Below are 19,827 nucleotides of genomic sequence, written 5' to 3' on the forward strand. Positions count from 1 at the left end.
TATACACCTGATCCATCCTTCAAATCTGGGGAAATGAAGGGCGCATTTGCCGGCCGCATTTGTCGGAGTCTTCGAATTTGGACAGTCTTCGTCGTGTCGCTGTAACGTAATTAGCCTACTAATGCAGGCACAGGAGGATGCGGTTACTGAATTTGGACACAGCTACAATATCGGACACTGCTTCTTCTTCTTTGAGGTTTAACGGCAGCTGGCATCCTTGTGTGTGCAGTGCTGCCATTTTCTGTTTCAGTCCATTATTACACTCTTAAATCCTACTAATTATTCCTGCGTCTTTTGGGATCTCACAAAGCTTCAAACGATGCGTCGACTATTAAATTAGTCGTCGATGTAATCGTGACTAGTTGACTAATCGTGGCAGCCCTACTTTTGACAATAAGATAATTTGTCTCAGTGCACTGGACTTTGTGCTGCCATTTTGTGAAATCAATTTAACACAGAGATTTCTACCCATGCTTTTGCAGTGTCCCATTGAATGTTATTTAACCTAATGTTGACTCAGGGAAAAGCCTTGATGAAAAAATCATTTAAGCAAACACAGTCCCTATGGACATCAAGTAGTAAGTGCTCGTATAATACAAGTTATAAAAGTATGGTTCTACTTACTAGTAAATTTGGCATTTGATCTAGTATAGTATTTTCTTGCATGCAGTTCACATTACTAACTTTTACAAAATGCCTGTATTGTCTTTTCTGATCAATCTCAAAAGCTATGTTCTTAACACGTTCCTAAACATGCAAAGCATTTCGTGTCAGTATGTATTCTTCCTTGAGTGATGGTCAAAAACATGTATAGAAATATTAAAGCATATATTTGATCTGTTGCATTATTTCCATCCTCTAACATTAATTGACTGTCATCTACAAACAACCTCAATCTGATGTGTTTAGCGCTGAAGATTTGCCAAAGTAAACCAAAGTCTAAGGATCATTTATCACATCCATCTACTCTAAATCACTGGATATTTTCAGAGTTTCTCGCCAGCCAATTTTCTTAAGCCCAGAGCAATGTTGTTGAAATGCATTCATGTCAATGGCATTTGCTTGACTCATTGCAACCAACCATGATAAATGGCTATAAAACTGTCTTCAAATGAAAATTACAATTAAAAAACAAAATCCACAAACTTTAGATGGCAGACATTTCTATATTAAGCAAGCTGTGATCAACTGTGCATTTAAGATAAATGTAATGAAGAGAGATTTGGATCTTTATGATTTAAGCCTTTTTTTAGATGAAGGAACTCTAAGAAGGAAAAAGCAAACATTTAATGTTCAAACTGTGATTGTCTTACAGTGAAAGAACCATTAAACAACTCACAATCAACTCGAAATGTTGAATTATACACATAAATAATATAACTATTATTTATTTATATATAATAATATTACTACAGTGGATGGATGAACATGAACTGGCAAACAAACATGACCTTATTGGTTCCTGAACCACTGAGAATGCAGTGGTTTGTATTCAGATTTTTGTGTTAAGCAAGATTTAATTAATCATTAAAATGTATTTATAAAGTTTTCATTAAAGGTTCAACATGTCGAGCTGCTGAACTGTTTTTTTCCAGCTTCTTCTTTAAGGCCTTGTATTAACATTATCTTACTGATGTAGTGACACACAGAAGCTGCAGTGCATTACCATTGTTTTCTAAGAACTGACACCTACTACCAAAGAGTTCAGAGTACACACGCTGAAAGGGCAGAGGATCAGGTGTGCTCTCACTACTTCCACGCAGGACAACCACATCTGCTGTGATCCTAGCCCATAGTCAAACTGGGCGATATAGCCTCAAAATTGTATCACATTTCAAGAGAAACTGCTTGTAGGCAGTATCATTTATGTGTGAATGAAGGGTATTTTCCATCAAAGGTAAGCACAAAAGTATCCTAGGTAGTGTTTTCTCTGGAATTTTTAAGTAAAACTATAAAATAACTGGTTGACACCAGTTTAACAGTAAGTGAAGCAACTTAATCTTGTAACTCTTTATACTGTACCATATAAAACTGAAAAATATTTTCTACCTGGGATTCATCTGGGTCAAGCCTTTTAACCAGTTGCTTAAAGTCCTGCTTTTCTACCATAAACACCATTTGCTCTTCCTGTCATATGGAGTACAACTATCAAGTGTTCCAGTAATGCTCAGTGAAGTTATTTGTTTACATTAAGGTTGTGCATCACATGCTACTAGCATCTACTCCACCGTAGCATGGTAGTACTCAACTATGTGTTTTTGCCTAAAGTGATGGGACACATTTGTTGTTACTTCCTTTAGCGGGAATAAATTTAATGCTGATTTTGCAAAGGACCAGACAATGTTGGATATTATTGAAACAGTTCTCTTTTTAAGTACTAATTCATCACAAGAGGCCGACTCTTGCTTCATGCCCGGCTTGCCTCACTGACACATGCACCATGGAACGTAAATACAAGTTGTTGCTATAGCAGCGATATCGTAATATGGCATTTTTATCTCACGTAAAAATTTAAACTGGAATTATTGCCAGCGGCATCATGTGGCACAGCCATAGTCCATATAATTCAAATGCATAATGTGACATATATTCAACAATCAACAAACAGCAACAATTCCAAATGCCAAACCACATCATCATACTGATATAATAATTATATATTGCAATCTTTATGGTGAAAGCTGATTAGATTCAGGCAGCCAAAGCCTTACTGCTTGACACCAGTTCTCATTCAGTTCTACACTGATAGCAAGGATATAACCAAAGCTTCGTCACCTGCAAAAACAAAGATTTCTGCCCTGAAAACTGCTTAAGAAACATTAGCAGTGTATTCAGTTTCATATTCATTTGTTTCTGTCACCTGCCTGCCAAATAAGATAAGATCACCATGCTCGATACACCCATTTATTCTCCTTTCAGACTGCCAACACTCCATGAAAGCAACAACACAGTGGGAGGGGGTGAGGGGAGGAAATAGATACTGAGAGACAGAGGGCATATAAAACAATAAAACTGGATAGGGAAAGAGAAAGAGAAAGCTGAAAAAGGCAAGAAAATAAGGACAAGGGAGAAACAAAACTAAACAAAGCGGAAAAAAACAGACAGCAAAGGGAGAAGACGCATTTTATAATTTGGGGGCAAGTTCATACCTACTTGCCATAGACATTCCAACTGAATTATGTCATGACAGAGACACATACACATACATTTTTTGGACCCCAGAGACATTTTGGCTACATAAAAACTGTCATATAATTTAAACAGACAAGTCTATTCATTATGTATGAGGAGGAAGGTAAAAATAGTCACCTAAAGGGATCAGTAGTGACAGTTTTGCCTTGTCCTCAGTGGCACAAAGAGGTAAAGGACTGTTTTGGAGTGCGCCAAATATTCAAGCATAAAATGAAACAAATCCTAAAGTCTTTGTTTTGCTCTAACTGATGACAGTTAATGCAAAACAACTTCAATTACACAGAGTAAAACATAAGGACATACATTTTAATGGTGTTAATACTTTGTAGCAATAAGAGAGTGGCTATAAAACTAAATAACCTAATGAAAGAAAAAAACAATTTTTTTCAAACTGTTTCAAAGTATTTCAGCCCAGCTTCACACTACCTTCCAATCAGCACATACTTAATCACACAAAACTTTGAAACTACATTTGATGAAAGGAAATCAAAACTGAAAGGACACAACCAATAAACACCGCAATACGTGTTTTTATAGATGCAAGTTTGATACCTTGATATATAAAAGCATCAAATTAGCACAATTAGAAAAATGAAAATTTTATCCGTTGGGCATCTTTCTTCGCCTTTAGACAATAATTCTGATGGCAAAAGAACCAAACGGGACAGGTTTAAAAAAAAAAAAAAAAAAAAAAAAAAAGAAAATTTTAACATTTCTTGTTAAAAAAAATTACGGAAATTATGAAATGAATTAAATGTAGTTGCTATTTATTTTTCCAGTGACTCAACTGATAAATTAAGAGTTCCACCTCTATTCAAGTGAGGAGCTTTTCTCGTACGTCAAATACGTCAAAACAAATCCCACCCCATGCAAATACCAACACAAACAAATGAATGGCAATTCATATGTGGAATACACAAACATGACCCCCCCATCCCCGCCACACAGTGGAATCACTGATGCACAGTGGAACCACTGAATCACTGATGCAAATAACTGAACACACAGGGAGCACTAAGGACTGTTTTGGATTATCAAAAACACACATACATTATTCACACCAGAAAATCTCCCTTTTTAAAAACGTTTGTTTTAATTTTTGACCGTGAGCTTCAACAACACTATGCTTATCAACTCTACAGGTTACCAAAGCCTCTGCCATAGCCACTCTGGGTCAAAGCCTGAACAACATATCTGCATTGCAAACGTTGTCTATGCAAGTTTCCCTTAAGAGGCTGCTGTCTCCACACTGGACTGCACTCAAAATCCATACATTTATTAGAGAAATTACACTTCACTGAAAAAAAATCGCACTCATTTCACTAGTAACTATGGTCAATTGCAAGGTGACAAGGTTTTTTGGCTACCTAACTTATACTGGAGACAGACTTGAAAGCACCACTACTTACACTGACCAACGGCTAAAATAAGAGCACCAATCATCTCTTTCCCCTTTAGCCCTTAGAGTTCTTCCCTGTCTCTGAAAATAAACCCTGCAGAGAGAATAAAGCAAGGACCTCTTCGAATGCTGAAAACAACAGGTTCACAACTTTCAAAACAATATTTTTGACATGGCAGTCATGTTAAATATGACCACCTGCTCGGTGGAAGTTAGCGCTAAAAAAAAAAAAGGTAAAATTTTGGTAACTTTTCCACACCAGCTTGTAATTTAATCCACTGTATTCTTCATGATGGCTTGGCAAATAACCATGCATAATGTGGAGGTAGAATTGACACTATTGCAATCAATATAGTGTTTTTCTAGAACAGACTAAGGTTCTGCCAAGCACTAATAATCTCCCGAGTGAGCTCTGTTTTCAGAGTCAACACTGCATTGGAAAGAAGAGTTACTGTTTATACAGCTAAACCTAATGGATGTTATTTTCACTGGCAAAATGGCAGCAAGGTGCCAAAAGTACATAGTTTTTCAGTCAAATGGACATTAATATTTGATATATGCTGCTCACAGTAAAACAAGCATACACACCTCACAGCACCTTTCTTCATCATCATAGTAAAAGCACACAGTAAAATTAGGGTTTATCGTTCTTTGTGACAAACAGAAAGCATAGTTTCCTGAGAGGGCCTGTCGAGGTCCAGAAGATCATCCAGTACATTTGCAAGGGAAGGAAGTACATTCTTTAGCAGTTATCTTCCCTGGAACCACAAAAACCCTGCCACACAGAAGTTTCTACAAAGAGGCTACCATTGCAAAGACAATGACTTTGCAATGAAATTGCTTTAAAAATGCAATGAATTAAATGAGAATTTCAACCTTGCATCTTTAGGCTTCCACCAATCAGTCATCTGATAAAACAAAGTGTTTATTTTGCTATAAATTCTAAAATGTGGATGCTGTAAATACACTTACTCACACACATACCTTCAATCCAACAGCACTGAAGACACAATGCTGCTGGGTTGAATACAGTACCCTATAATAGTGTCACCAAGTGTGGTGACTGGCCTAATGTGAAACACATGATCACATTTTCCACTTCGGTTCCTTAATTCAAACAAAGTTTGAATTCAAATGTCAGTTCATGACATTTTATCTTATTAGCTTTTTCTGTGAAATGTTGTTACAATAAGCGGCTTAATCCTTGACACACGGGCTGAAAGAAAAAGCACAGGAACAGCACAAATTATAAGCACTATATTTCCTTCACTGCCTTCTCTGTTAACCATACTTAAAGCCAAACCAACAACTATAAATCCTCAGTGGCATGATGACAAGTTTTTACACTTAGATGTATGCCAGAGATCATGTAAACAGTATGCAGCATAGAATGTATTGTGACAATTGACAAAGGAAACAGCTACCTATGACCACAATTAAGGACAACTACCGTATTTTTCGGACCATAAGGTGCACTGTCGATGAACGGGTCTGTTTTCATACATAAGGCGCATTAAGCGAAACAAAACAGTCAGATAAGTCAAATTTTACTCAACTCATTCTTCTTGCTTCCTCCACTTCCATACCATTAATTCATTAATGTTAAATTCTCTTACAGCTGCTCCATTCCCATGTTGTTGCAGTATATTAATGACTAACCTTGTATTGTGGATGGATTATGTAGTTGTTCTCCTGACTTAATTTTGGTCTGTTTACAGCATCCTGCCATGGGACTGCATTAGTCCCTAATCATTGGGAACCCTCACATTAACTTTTATCAAGTGGAAAAAAGTTAGCATTCATCCTCCAGCTTCACTGTGTTTATGTTATGCTGACATAGCTGTGTCGCTAGCGATCACGTAGCACATAATTATATACCGGCTAGCCCAACTTCAGTAACCCTACAAAAGTCACTGCTGTTTAGTTTTCTGTCTTCATTTATGTTGGAAGTGACAGCAGAGCTGTACGTTTTCATTTTTTCAGAAAACTCTCAGTCAGAACATGCTATATCATGTTTAGGTGGAAACTAGCGAGCTAACTTCCTGCTAACTTCTAACTCCGTGAAATTTAATAAATTCTGTTTTCATGGATGCCTGGATGTTAAACTTAATTGTTACATCTGGTAAAGCAGCAACGCTGATCATTTTATTAAAGATGAAAGAATTTAGACAGTTTTTAACTCTCAGTGATGCCGCAGTGTTCGTTTGACTTTGGGACCTGAAGCGGACAGAGTTTTGGACCCAGATTACTCCGCAAGGCTCCTGACTACGGTAATGCTCCGACAATCCATCAAGTGGTCCAGCTTTGTAGCTTACCAAAGTCGTTTGAGCGCCGCATACCACATAAAATCGGTTTGAGGTCAGTAAGCACAACCGGAATTCATACATAAGGCACACTGTTGATTTTTGAGAAAATTAAAGGATTTTAAGTGCGCCTTATAGTGCGGAAGATACAGTAGTAACTATTTTGCATTGGGTAATTGAGACACTACTAAAGTGTGTCTCAATGGCAAGAAACTACTCATTTCCTGCCACTTCTTTACACGGATGGAAAACAAGGTACCAATGGTCCAGTCTCCACCCTGCATAAAAAGATATAAAAGCTGTTCTGATACAACTGATATAAAGAATAAAGAAGATGTTGACAGCCATGTCCAAAATCATGCGTCCTTATGGACTTGCTTTATTTTTTTAATAAACATACTCGTAAAAGACATGTAAATATCTGCCAGATTTGTTTCGAATATTGATGTGGCATTCTGATGTTCAGTTCTGCTATCTAAAACAGATCCAGCATACTTCAGCTTTTCAACACGAGGCCCCATTTATCAAAGAGTGTGTATGTTAACATTTCAGGGCAGCTGGGTCTCAGATGGTAGAGCGGGTGGTCTATCGGTATGTTTGGGCAAGATACTGAACCCCAAGTTGCTCCTGATGCATCTATCGGAGTGCAAGTGTGTGCATGAATGAGTAGAAAAGCACCAAGTTCCAGTCCATTATACATTAACAAGGAAACAATTATTGTAGAATAGGCCCAATTTTTTTGAGATGGAAAAATCCTTACTGGCTAGCAAATATTACACTTTCACCCTTGCTGTCGCCACAGTATCATTGCCCTTATTGGTCAGCTGACCACAGAAGAGAGTCATAGCTCCTAACAGAGAGGACGCATCTCTCTTAAGTGGCTTGATCTTGTGGCTTGTAGCTGTGGGAACTCTTCCAAAGGCAGAAATTCATAAAATATGTTGAAATGAAATGTTTGCCAGTTTGAGGCTTGCAAAATAACTCTTCAAACGCACAGTTAAGCACAGCTCCTGGTGAGTGGGGATAAACTGCTTAAACAGCAGCACTGAGGACTAGAGAGACCCCTATCTAGGCCCCTCAGTGTTGGTTTAATATCTGGCTGGCTCCTTCTGCTCTTTCTTTTACTTACACATGCACACACCAAAAGTATGGCCTCAGACCTGGCAAACAGCCTTCAAGTTCTTGGAGCAGCTTTCTCTCTAATTTAAAGTTGATTGCCATGGCCCTCTGTGAGTGACTAGTGAAATATGAGTGTGGAGAAGAGTATGGAGCCTTGGATGTGCGTTTGGCTCCATGTGCATGTGAATGTGTGAGTGTGCATGCACAAAGCCATTGGATCGTTTACATATATGTGCATGCAGAAGTCTGCGTCAAGGTCTGTGTGGAGCCAGAGCGTATCTGTGTGCGCGTGTGGTTTTTGGCCAGAGCTAGAGCAGAGATTCGACTTCCAGCTAAAGACGTCTGCAGGGAAAGCGAGCTGAATAACAGTACCCTTCTCAGGCTAAAATGAGGTGTTAGAAGGTGAGTTCAACTGAACTGAGCTGTACAGAACATGTGCTCAAGTGAAGAAAGTTAGACTATACAGTCTGGGGTCTGTCTTTATAAACCTGCTGTGAGTTAATGAATACTTCATACAACAATGGGGAAGATTGGGTTAAGTTAAACCTTGTGTATTTCTTGAACGATTAAATTGATTACTAATGTTTTCTATAGTATTTTCATTAGCCAAAACACGCAGGTGTCAGCCACAGTCGACTTGTTTTACTCTAATTAGGATTCTGGATTTCCCTTTCTTTTTTGGATATGTATGTGGTCTGTGATTCCAAAAGGCAAATTTGTTCCCACTATTTTTCACAATGTTTAGAAAGCAAAAAATACCATCAAGTTTTCCTTTTATAGAGACAGAAGGCTTTAATCCGTGGGTAGGCCAACATCCCAGAGGTAAACAACAAGGTGCCCGGTGTGCCTCGTTTTTCTTAGTCAGTGTATATTTAGTTTCAGAGTGGTGAAGTGGTCAAGAAATCTGGTTCTTCGCAAAGGTGTCCAAACTGAGATGCATCCTCCCGAATGAAAAACAGTAAACACTGCTGTAAGTGACACGCATGCTACGGGGAGACGCCAGGTGTTTGGCTTCTCTTTCCACACAGCCCATTGTGCGTCTGACTACGACAAAACAACAATTACACGATCTGTCTCTCTGCATAGAATTAGCTGAATGGATTTTAAAGGAGAAAAATAAACAGCAATCAAACAGGGAACCACTGAAAACCTGGGACAAATTAACATCACAAGACTGGCTTAAGCAACCCCGGTTTTCTGTTTTACTCCCACATGGGAGTGAAGCGGAAAAATGGACTCCTATTGGCCAACTGATAGCTAACAGTACAATTGCTTCCACCTCACAAGAAACTAGAATAGAATAGAAATATCCTTTATTGTCCCTCACTGGGGAAATTCACGTGTTCCAGCAGCAAACTGACAGGCAGACGCAGCATGCAGAGTCAAAAGACAATTTACAACATAACGAAAACAAAGTACTAATGAGAAGTCTTTTTTTTCCTGAAAATACAAGATATCTGAAAAATTCAAATAATAATAATAGCCAATAAAGCAGAAGCAGTTTTGTCTTGTTACTGTCTGACTCCTGTTACTGTCAGACTCCTGAAAACAATATCTCCAAGAATTTAACACAGAACTTCTACAAATCATAACCGATCCAACAGCTCTTACTTTAATATTCCTCTTATCCTCGTTTTCAGTACATGTAAAAATTCTTTTTGTTGATGGCCATGTACTTGAGCCAGTGCAATCCTTGATCAATAAAAGTGGACTCTGATCCTACTTTTCGCTGCATCCACCTCTTTAAAGAATCACAGACGTACACTGATGCTGGAATACACAAAGTTATTGGCAAGGTTCAAATGTTTCCACTGATACAGAAGTACTGCTTACACTGTGGGCAACTATGAGTTTCTTAAAGCCTTTAAGCTCATAAAGACAGATGTTAGAGCATGAACTTTGACCCACATTTTCCTTTTAGCGGGGCTACATTCGAGAAACGGCTAATTTCAAGCAAAAGGCTCGCTGCCTGCTTTTCTGATTTCTCTTCCCACCTTCCTTCCCTTTCCTACTCCTGAGACACCCCCAGGCTTCATCATTCTGCTTCGTCTGTTTGCATTCCTGTTGAGCTCTATTTAAAAGCTTGATCACTCCACTGGGTAGAGGAATGCACATCTGCAGTGAGACCCCATCCCAGTGTCTTTGTCATCTTTTTCTTTTTTTGTCTGTCTCTCTGTCTGCTTATGCATTATAGTAAGTATTTGTTTCTGATTGAGTTCTCAGAGCGTTAGCTTTTGCTATTGACCTGGAACTTGAACTAATTGCAGATATAAATATACAACAACAAAGGGCAGGATGAAGACTAATCTTGTTTATTACATCAACAAGTGCTTTCAGTGGCCATGATTTCAACGCTTCATTTATACTCTGCCAAGTGAGTTCCCGTGCTTGGTTTTCAGAACTGGAACCAAAGCATGTCAATGAAAGCCAGTGAAAGCTGGGTTTTTTCTTTACATTTATCACACTATTTTACTATATTTATAAAATAATTACACAAATCACAAGCACGCTTTCCACAACAATAATACAAAAAGTACACTAGAACCAAACCACACCAATCTACAATCCACCTATCACAACAATATTTACACATTTAAATATCATGCAGCACCTTGTTCTCACTGCATCATTTTTAAATGAAATCTAAAACTAAAACACAGCAACAGAAAGACATTTAATTAACAGTGGAAACAAAAAAGCGGCCATGCTCAGTTTATCAATAATAAAAGAACAACACATTGTAACCAATGCTTTTTGTCCAGGGTACCACCAGCTTTTTACCCATAATTACAAGGCATGAAGTTAAAATACAATTAGAGGAAAAAAGACTGTGGTATGATGTTTAACAGCCTAAACAGGGATCCACATTGAGGCTAGTACGACAAGTCCCCACTGTGAACAACAGTAGAGTACATTTCCCTTCATTCCCTCCTGTCCCGTGTAGTGAGGCGGATTAAACTTTTCGTCCCCACATCCCTCACCAACCACCCCTCACACACACACAGACAGTTTATTAGCCGCTAATCCTCTCCCGCCCGGTTTAAACACTTTAAATGGCCGGACTTACCTTGGAAACTCTCCCCGAGTCAAACAGGCATTATTATATTGTCGCCTTCCATGGCTGGTACCTCAACGAGTTGTTCCTCGACTCACCGATGACACTAGACACGAAGTAGCGGGGCAAGAGAGCAACAAAGTCGGACAGCAACCAGGAGGAGGAGGGAGGAACGAGGCCGGAAAGTGGGCTGCTGCGCCATTGGAGGGGGCGGATGTCAATCACCTGGCTGAGTGGGCGGCCCCTAACTGTAAAGAGATTATGGAGGCTGAGCTATAGGTCTGAGGTCTAATGAGGAATGCGGGATGAAAAACAGAGCGAGGTCTCCAACAGCAGGGTTATGAAAGTTTGAATGTTTTGGTCTGTTTTTAGGGTTTATTTCAAATGTGTGTCTACTATAAAAAATGGAAAATAATCAAAATTCAACTTCAGGCAGTTGTAACTTTTAAAAAATGTACTTATAAAAGCTGCCTCTTTTAATTTCTAATGAAATTTATGTATATAAATTTTTTCCATGGTTTACCTGTTTATTTTTTTATGCACATAGCATAAAATAGGTATAGGTAGTCGGAATAGGTATTGCAATATAAACAATATAAGCACAACACTTTTCAGTAGCAAAGTAATGCTGCATACAGGCAGGTTTTGATTACAGATTTCACCAAACTGACAAAAGATTTTCACTGGATATATTAATTTTATTTAAGGTGATTTATTTTTAAAACATAATATTGTTATGTTAGTTCTGTTTTTATTTTATTTAATTTAGCTAAATGTTTTGTTTAGACATGAATAAGCTCTTATGTGTCAAAGTAACTGAACATGTCTATAACGATGGAAGCAAAACAGCCTTTTACAGGTTTCCAGCTAAAATGTTGATCCCGTCTCATGAAGTGCACCACTGATTTACTTATTTCTTTTTATATTTGGCTTACCTGTTTGTTAATGAGTAAATAACACATTAAACCAATTAATGGTTCCAGTGCTCTGGGCTTCAGCAGCAATAAATTACATGACAGTAACAGCTAATTATTGGAAATAATTCCCTTTTCGCCTCCCCCATGAATGATAGAGGTGGAAAAACACATCTGTTGGTCTAATGCAGTATATTAAAAAACCACTGCTTGTCACAGGGACAGATTTACCACATAACAAAACAACTTTCTGACATAACAAATTCTAGTGCAAAGTCTGTTTTACACTCTTTTTTCCTGTAAACTAACTTTGACCTCTCACCTAGATCTCCTCCACAGAGAAAAAACAGCCACTTGCGCAGCTTTTCGTTCAGTTTTATGATTAACAGTCAAGAACAATTAGAGTGCAAACTGTGGCAGTTGGATTCCAGTCCGCTCATCAGGCATACAAGGGTGACATCAATTATTCCATTGAAAAGGGGATTTCCAATTTCCAAAAGCTCAGCCAGCCCCCCTTACTGACCCTGACCTTTTTAGCTGCGGCTTGGAAGAGTTACATTTTAACATCTCATTAGGAGCAGAAGAGCAGTGATTGCCAAGCACGCGTAAAAGAGATATGAAAGACTCTGGTTGTCCATCTTAATTTATCAGCTTATCCAGTGTTTACATATTTGCAATGAGAATTTTTTTTCTCCTATAGAGTGTACCTGCTTAATGCTTGTCCTAGAACACTTGTGGAGTGAATTCCCCATCACTACAAGCTTTACAAAAATACTGCATTCCTGAAAATGAGCATTCACTGTTTGTTTACTTGTTTAAATTGTGTTTGTTAATTTAAATCTTTCATACTTTTGAAAGAGCAGTTTGTGGCATTGTTGGAGTGTACTACTTTTGCCTTCTGATGACCTATCCATCTGTGTGGTTTGTATCTTCCAGTCTATTATCTTGCCTGGCATCTGTCTTACTACTGCTGGACGAAATGTACCTGTCACTCTGTTCCCATCTGCCTTATCTTTTGTCTCATTGGTTTGTATGTGTCCGTCCTTCATCTGGGTCTTTTTTCCGTAGCTCATTTAGCCATCTGTTGTGACACTTCTGTATTTTCATGCATCCGAAAACTAGGCTTCAAGTTAGCAATTAAATATCTGTTTCTATGATAAACATATTCAAATTTAGATTGAAATTATACTAGTGTCTTCTCTTTAATTTCGTTACAGTAATGCACCTTGTAATACAAACTTTAAAGTAAGTGTAGACTTTAAGTCTATTATGTAGGCTATTATTTGTTGACAAGGACCAATAACCTATATTCAGTTTCTCAAACTCAAATTCTTACATAGAGCTTACATTTAAGCACTCAGGACTCATTATGTGAAATAGCACTAGAGCATCTCAATGAAGTGAATGTTAAAGAAAGAAAACTTTACCTTATTTCTCTACAGTTATAAAAAAAAAAAAAAAGTCAACCACTTGTTGCTTTATGTTCTGCGGTATTGCTTCCCTCTGCTGGACCTTTTAACTCATTACAGAGTTCAATAAGTTTAAAATAAGAACGGGATCAGTCCTATAGACTGTGTACATCATCCACATTTTGTATACCACAGTTTACCACACTTTAACACAAATACTTGAGCAAGCCAGTGTAAATCCACCAGTGCTGGCCTGCTCGCTGTCTCTCAGTAAGATTACATTAAACCTCAGTTCATATGCAGTCAGTTATTAGATTTAAGCAACACATATTTTACAACCAAGTCTTTACCTCCTTGTGTTTTTGAGCTCTACCACCAGTGCACAGTTGTAACTTGTGCATACCACTACCAAAAGTAATCGCAATCTTTCTCTGATATACAGCAATGTGTGTCCCAAGATTTCTGTCAGTACACCCTATGCTTTTAGGCATTTTAACCTGGTGGTGGTGCTAAAGGAAAAGCCAGACAATCCCTTAGCACAGATGCAATATACTATAGGGGCTCCACACACACCCTTCCAGTTTTCTCTAATGGCATATTTACTCATCATACTACATGTTTATATATAACATGCTGTCAGAGTGATGAGCTCAGAACTGTAATTATTCTATTGTTGCAATAAATCATTTAAAGTTGTGAGTTGTTTGACTGAACCATCTTAAATATTTGCTAATATTTCAGTCTGGGTCAAAGGTTTTGTCAAATTGAGCCTCCCATTGCCACATAAGTGATGAGGATTATAAATACTGTGATTTCCCATTTGTATAATTAGAATTTAATGCACTTTCTGAATTTTCTCTGATGTCTGACCTGAGGCTGGTAAAAGCAACACTATTTGATATCCAATGAAAATCACTGGATATTGTTTATAATCGTCTTGAACAACAAAACAAGATGTCACTCTTTCCTTCTTTCTTTTACTTTTTTTTTACTTGGTGTAGCTCACTAAGTGAGTAAACTTAGCATATTCCACTTGCTTATATTGGCAAATCTATTCAAAACTTTCAGAACAGTTTCTTCCATGATAAGAGATATTTTGGACCTGATGTGGTTTTCACTGTTACTCACTGTATGCCAACTGATGTCATCATCTGGCTTGTGTTGGTTCTCCACAAAGTGGCTTATTCAGTGCTTTAAAACAAAATGAGAAGATGGAAATGTGCACATCTAAATAGACACAGACTACACACCCACATGATGCATTCAAAGAGAAACAACAGAGCGCGCGCATACACACAACAATGCACGTCAGACACCTATCCGAACTGACTCTTCCACTTGAATATTTTTTTTCTGGCATTCACACCCTAGGTTAAATCTATGCATGCAGTCATATGTGGTATTAGCTGGGTGTGGTCTTCACTGGCTTGTTATACAGGCCACAGCTGAAAGGCTGAATAGTCACAGGCATTCACTGACGCCACCCTCTCCCTCTTTCACTCTCCTGCCTCACATTTCTCTGTTTCACCCTCTGTTGCTCCAGCACTCACCAGTATTCAACTTCTTTAACAAAAAGGTATTTATATTTCCACTTTCTTTGTAGCATAAACTATACGGATGGATAATCTATATGGATTATATATAGTACTTTGTACTTTTTTCCTTTCAGCTATATTATTTAAAGTTTCATTTCTAGAGTAAATCCTCTTTATCTCTGTCCTCATTTGGGTGCTCTCTTTGTGGACTTGGACAGACCAAATCTAGTGGGACATCTGCAACTTGGTTGACAAGTAAATTGTTCTGCTCATCTGAAGTGTTTTTCTGGAATCCAGTCTTTCTCTTGTGAGGAGCACAGCAGAGTTTGGTGTATAAAGATGTCTCTTCCATTGTCACTGCTGATATGCCTATCAGTTATCCAGCTGGGCTTGGGAGATCAGCTTGTGGAGGAAGTCATCATAACCGGTAAGTAATTATATCGATAAGAAATATAAGAAGCAAAAGCAAATGTGGAGTAATGTCACAGGCAAGCAAGCCAGAAAAAATAGCTTCTGAAATTTTGGGGGCAATACTACAGAAATCTAATAAACGCACATTATTTTTTTTAAATGTGAAGTTTCATGACAACTGAAGTGGCTGTATTTATTATTGTGCTTACAATAATAAGGCAAGAGCCTTACACTGGATATATAAATTCATGAAAAAATATCACTTTCCAACAGAGACATTTGCAAAAACGTTAAGAAGCTGTGTAAAATAAATATGTGAAATATTTGCAAATCACATAAATATCTAGTTAAAAAAATATTTGATTGTTTCCTTAAAATATGCACTGATTTTAAAACCAATGCCAGCAACATGCTTTGTGAAAGAGCTGGGATCTGCAGATGTTTAACCCTATGTTGTAACATCTCTCCTTTTAACAAAACTGTATGAGATCAGCTGGAATTTTGTTGAAATCATGTTTGTCTATTTTTGTCAGATGACGGATGTCATTTGTCCTCCTTTAAAAGAAAATGTGTTCAATGTTTCCAATGAGTAACAATGGGTTCTGGCCAGTTTAGCAACAGGACTGTTTTATTACACAGTTAGTTATGCTGTTGTAAATCATGCAGAATGGGGTTTGGCATTGTGTTAGTTGAAAAACAAAATCTTGTCTGGTTGGCAGCATCATGTTGCTCCAAAACCTGTTCGTGTTGCCCAGCGTACATAGTGTCAGCATGTACAATCAAGCAACCCAATAAAGATATACTGTCCATGATTTCCAACCATAGGACACATTTCCTTTCAAGTCAGCCCATTTTAAATGCACTTGATCCTAGAAAAGGTTGTTTTTCTTTTCCCTGTCTGATCCCAGTTCAGTGCCCATTTAGACCCAACAGATCATGCATGCCGTGTTGGCTGGTTGTTGTGATTTGGGGCTATATAAATAAAACTCAGTTGAACAGAACTGAATTGGTCTTGCTCTTTAGATGCAAATCCTACATGGATAAAAACAGCCACCAGTATATTATTATGTTAATTTAAACTTCATCTAAATACATTATGAGAGGCATCCATCTATTTCAACAAATTAATTTAAATGGGTCGTTTCCTGTTCTGTCTCTTGGATTCTGATTAGTACCTCAACATGTGGTGACAGTAAAGTAGAAACAACATTGGGCTTGAAATGGGAGCCATTCTTATAAAGTACAATGGAGGTATATAACAATGACTGCACTGGAGCGTAGACATCTGTGTCAGAACTATGACTAACAGTCTAGAAACGAGTCAGACAAAACATTTGCAATTCAGCTACTTTGACTTTGTGTATTCATATGACATTTAGCCACAATCAAAAACATGTATTAGTAAATTGCCTACTATAGCAGCATTAAAGAAAAGATGAGATGAAATGTGCATATACACATCTGTATTTTTTTATACAAATGATGAAGAAAAAATACAATAACAAAATTCAGATACCAACCCAAGGTAATAACAAGACAAATACAGAAAAATACGAATGCTAATAGTGAAAATCATATGATAGTCATTAAATATCTTTGTGGCATGATGAGGGAGGCTAGATGTGATCTTCTGTTGTGCTCCTTGGATGTCGTATTTGTTGGAGTTTAAGGGAATTGTGTTTGCTATTATGGTTGTGTAGCTGTTATACGCTTGTTTCTTCCAATGCTACTGTGTTCTTTAATGGCTTACAGTTGTTGTTGTGGAAATGAGATGTTGCACCATGAGTGAAGTTATGCACTGGGCTAATGACACCCTTGGAAACAAAGTGTTAGAATGTGTGCAAATGCTGAATAAAATAGTAGTTGTAGTGACAGCTGAAGCTTCAGTGTCTCTGTGTCAGTTCTTGCATTACAGATTTCTCAGTATGGCATAATATGGTCAGAATACTTCGGATGGTAATAAATAACATTGTTTAAAACATTTCATACAGTCAGGGAGCTTACATTTTGCCTCTTAGTAAGTCTTTGAATGTCAAAACGGCACCAAAATGGCGCCATATTCAATGACTCTGTACTGCAGTCTGGTTGGCTACAGTGAGTCATGTTTACCTTAGTGAGAAGACAGATAAAGATGTTCTTGCTCAAGTGCTGTTTAATTTGGCATGGTGGAGTTGTGGCTGCAGAGTGTTAAGGAATAAAAATAATAAACGAGTAATCCATCAGGAAAACTCAGTATCAGTACTTAGTATGTAAGGAAGATTATATATAGTGCAGTAAAATCTGCAGCATGGATGCAATTTACGCAGAATTTTGAATGCAATGTGATTGTCCATTTTTATAACTTTGGAGTGTTTGTTTTCAGACATACATTTGACAAAATTGCATTTTTCCTTGCGTGTAACTTTAACTTGTGTTTTAAGGGCAACTCCTTGCTAAATCTGTTAAGATGAAAACCATTGTTTTACTCACTGAGTACTCAAATAGATCTACATTAAGGGGAAAATAATTGGGGAAGGATTAAAGGAAAGACAGCCTAGAGAAATTAGTTTCAGGAGTGATTTGAAACAAAACACTGATTAAGCTGATCTGACAGGCCAAAGAAGAATATTCCAAAGTTTAATCTCCACAACATCAGAAGCTCACTTCTTATTTAAAGTAAGAGGTTGGAGCAGTTAAAAGATGAGAAGTCGGCTGCATCTGCATATAATACCTCAGTCGGGCTGATATATATGTAGGCAGGAGCCATGTAGAGCTTTACAGTAGATTCTGATGAGCAATGCTTGGTTTGGCCTAGAAGTCAGTGTGGTTTGGCAGTATAAGACCAGCTCAGTGCAGGGTTTTGTGGTTTCTGAACTAAAATATGGAGTTCAGCATAGTGTATGACTTTGCAAATGGAAGCAGATCCAAGTTAATATTAGGATATAAGAGGATTACTAAGGTAAGTACTTTTAATAATTTCCTAAATTGGCAGATGCATTAAGTGGCACACGGTTTAGTGCAATAAGGAAATGCATCCTCATAATAATATCCATTCATCATTTTTTTTAATCATCGATGTGATATCTTGATGAAATTATGTAAATTAAATGTTTGTGTGTTTTCGTGTGTTTAATTTCATCAAAGAAAACAAGCCTCTTCTGGGTGGCTGGGTTAAAAGGAATCCAGATTCAGCTGAGGTTCAGGAGGCAGCTCAACATGCTGTGAAGCTGTTCAATGAAAAGCCCAAGGGCAAGAAAATGTTCAAATTGATTGAAGTGACTGATGCTCAGAGTCAGGTTAGAATCAGCTTTCACAAACAAACTGAATCAGCGTTTTACTATTGTAATCCCACTACAGTGTAAAATATACATTTACGTATGCTGATGTTTGTAGGTGACCAATACAATCGACTACAAGATTGATGCAGTCATGGGAAAAACCAGGTGTCCCAAGTCTGAAAACCAGGACTTGAAGGGCTGCAGTGCTGTGAAAAAGGTGAATGTTTTCTTTGTCTGCATTTGTAAAAGTCTGTAAAGTTTGTAAAGTCTCTCAACAATATTTTTTTCCAATGCAAAAAAGTGAAAAGCTGAATATTAATAAATATTAAGTTAAAAACAGAAATCTAGAGAAACGCTCCCTTTTGATTCTCGTGTAATATTCATTGTTGTTTCCTCTTTCACAGCATCTGAAGTGCCGCTTTGTGGTGACTTACAACCCCCGCAACAACGAACACGAGCTGCAGAAACAAAAGTGCAGGAAAGTTAAAGACAATGTTTAAACTTTGAACAGCTTTAATTTGAGTTGCTTTTGTAGGCTTGTTGCCATGGCAAACTTCTGTGTTCTTATTTCCTGTCTCTGTAATTTAGATGCATTTTCAGTACTATGTAATGCAGCGCATTATACATGGTGGATGTGGAGGATTGTTCAAAATGAACAAATCATAAATTTCAAATAAAGATTTAAAAGGTTTGACAGAATGCAATTATAATTTGGTTTACCATGGTTGTGGTTCATGGGTTCAAATGCCTTCTTTTTCTATTTTACTTCAGTTTTTTTTTTTTTTACAAAAACATTATGTGTGTGCCATTTGTGCAAAATGTAAACTTGATTCAGTTATTTAGTTATTACTGTGGGCTATTTAGAATAGACTCAATCATATGCATGCAGGTAAGAGTCAAAGTGTTCATGATTTATTCATGTTTATCTAACTAATGGTTTTTGTTGTTGTTGTTGTTTTATAGCTAAATCAGCTGATTAGACATTTTGCACAGGTCATGAAGTTTTTCACAAGTCAATCTCTCTTCATGCTCTTTCAAATGTCTAAAAAGAAGGATAGGAAATGAGTCATTAGAATGATTTGACATTCGGAAATAACATCTCCTACACCTGTTTCTGTAAAAATATCTTCCATTCAGTCAATGAAAAAATACATGAGGAATGAGAGATACATTTCATTATACATTTTAGGAAACACAGTGGGTTGTCTCTTCCATGCCTTTTGTACTCACTGC

General features: G+C 37.5%; 2 protein-coding genes across 4 annotated transcripts in view; one reads left to right on the plus strand and one right to left on the minus strand.

The window, feature by feature from the left end:
- Positions 1 to 11,237, minus strand: part of il11ra (interleukin 11 receptor subunit alpha) — a 50,470-nt gene extending 39,233 nt beyond the window's left edge. For both annotated transcript variants that reach the window (XM_063478810.1, XM_063478809.1), the window contains exon 1: positions 11,081 to 11,237. The gene's annotated coding sequence lies outside the window, so the exon portion shown is untranslated. The remainder of the gene's footprint in view (positions 1 to 11,080) is intronic.
- Positions 11,238 to 14,867: 3,630 nt separating this feature from the next.
- si:busm1-57f23.1 (uncharacterized protein LOC368621 homolog) lies at positions 14,868 to 19,334 on the plus strand. 2 transcript variants are annotated; one of them, XM_063480835.1, is made up of 5 exons: positions 14,868 to 14,967; positions 15,224 to 15,353; positions 18,461 to 18,612; positions 18,710 to 18,811; positions 18,999 to 19,334. In XM_063480835.1, the coding sequence occupies exons 2-5, from the start codon at positions 15,266 to 15,268 to the stop codon at positions 19,092 to 19,094; spliced, it is 438 nt and encodes a 145-aa protein (XP_063336905.1). In that variant the 5' UTR covers positions 14,868 to 14,967; positions 15,224 to 15,265; the 3' UTR covers positions 19,095 to 19,334. The 2 variants fall into 2 exon arrangements, with proteins under 2 accessions (XP_063336905.1, XP_063336904.1); XM_063480834.1 differs by having other exon boundaries at positions 14,875 to 14,967; positions 15,145 to 15,353.
- The last annotated feature ends 493 nt before the right edge of the window (positions 19,335 to 19,827 follow it).

This window comes from Pelmatolapia mariae, linkage group LG7 (assembly GCF_036321145.2).
Source record: "Pelmatolapia mariae isolate MD_Pm_ZW linkage group LG7, Pm_UMD_F_2, whole genome shotgun sequence".
Lineage (NCBI taxonomy): Eukaryota > Metazoa > Chordata > Actinopteri > Cichliformes > Cichlidae > Pelmatolapia > Pelmatolapia mariae.

Excerpts from the sequence above, each read along its gene's own strand:
- si:busm1-57f23.1 (XM_063480835.1), top strand. The coding sequence starts at position 15,266 with ATGTCTCTTCCATTGTCACTGCTGATATGCCTATCAGTTATCCAGCTG. Across the intron at positions 15,354-18,460 it reads GGAGGAAGTCATCATAACCG|AAAACAAGCCTCTTCTGGGT; the intron begins GTAAGTAATTAT and ends ATTTCATCAAAG. Across the intron at positions 18,613-18,709 it reads TGACTGATGCTCAGAGTCAG|GTGACCAATACAATCGACTA; the intron begins GTTAGAATCAGC and ends TGATGTTTGTAG.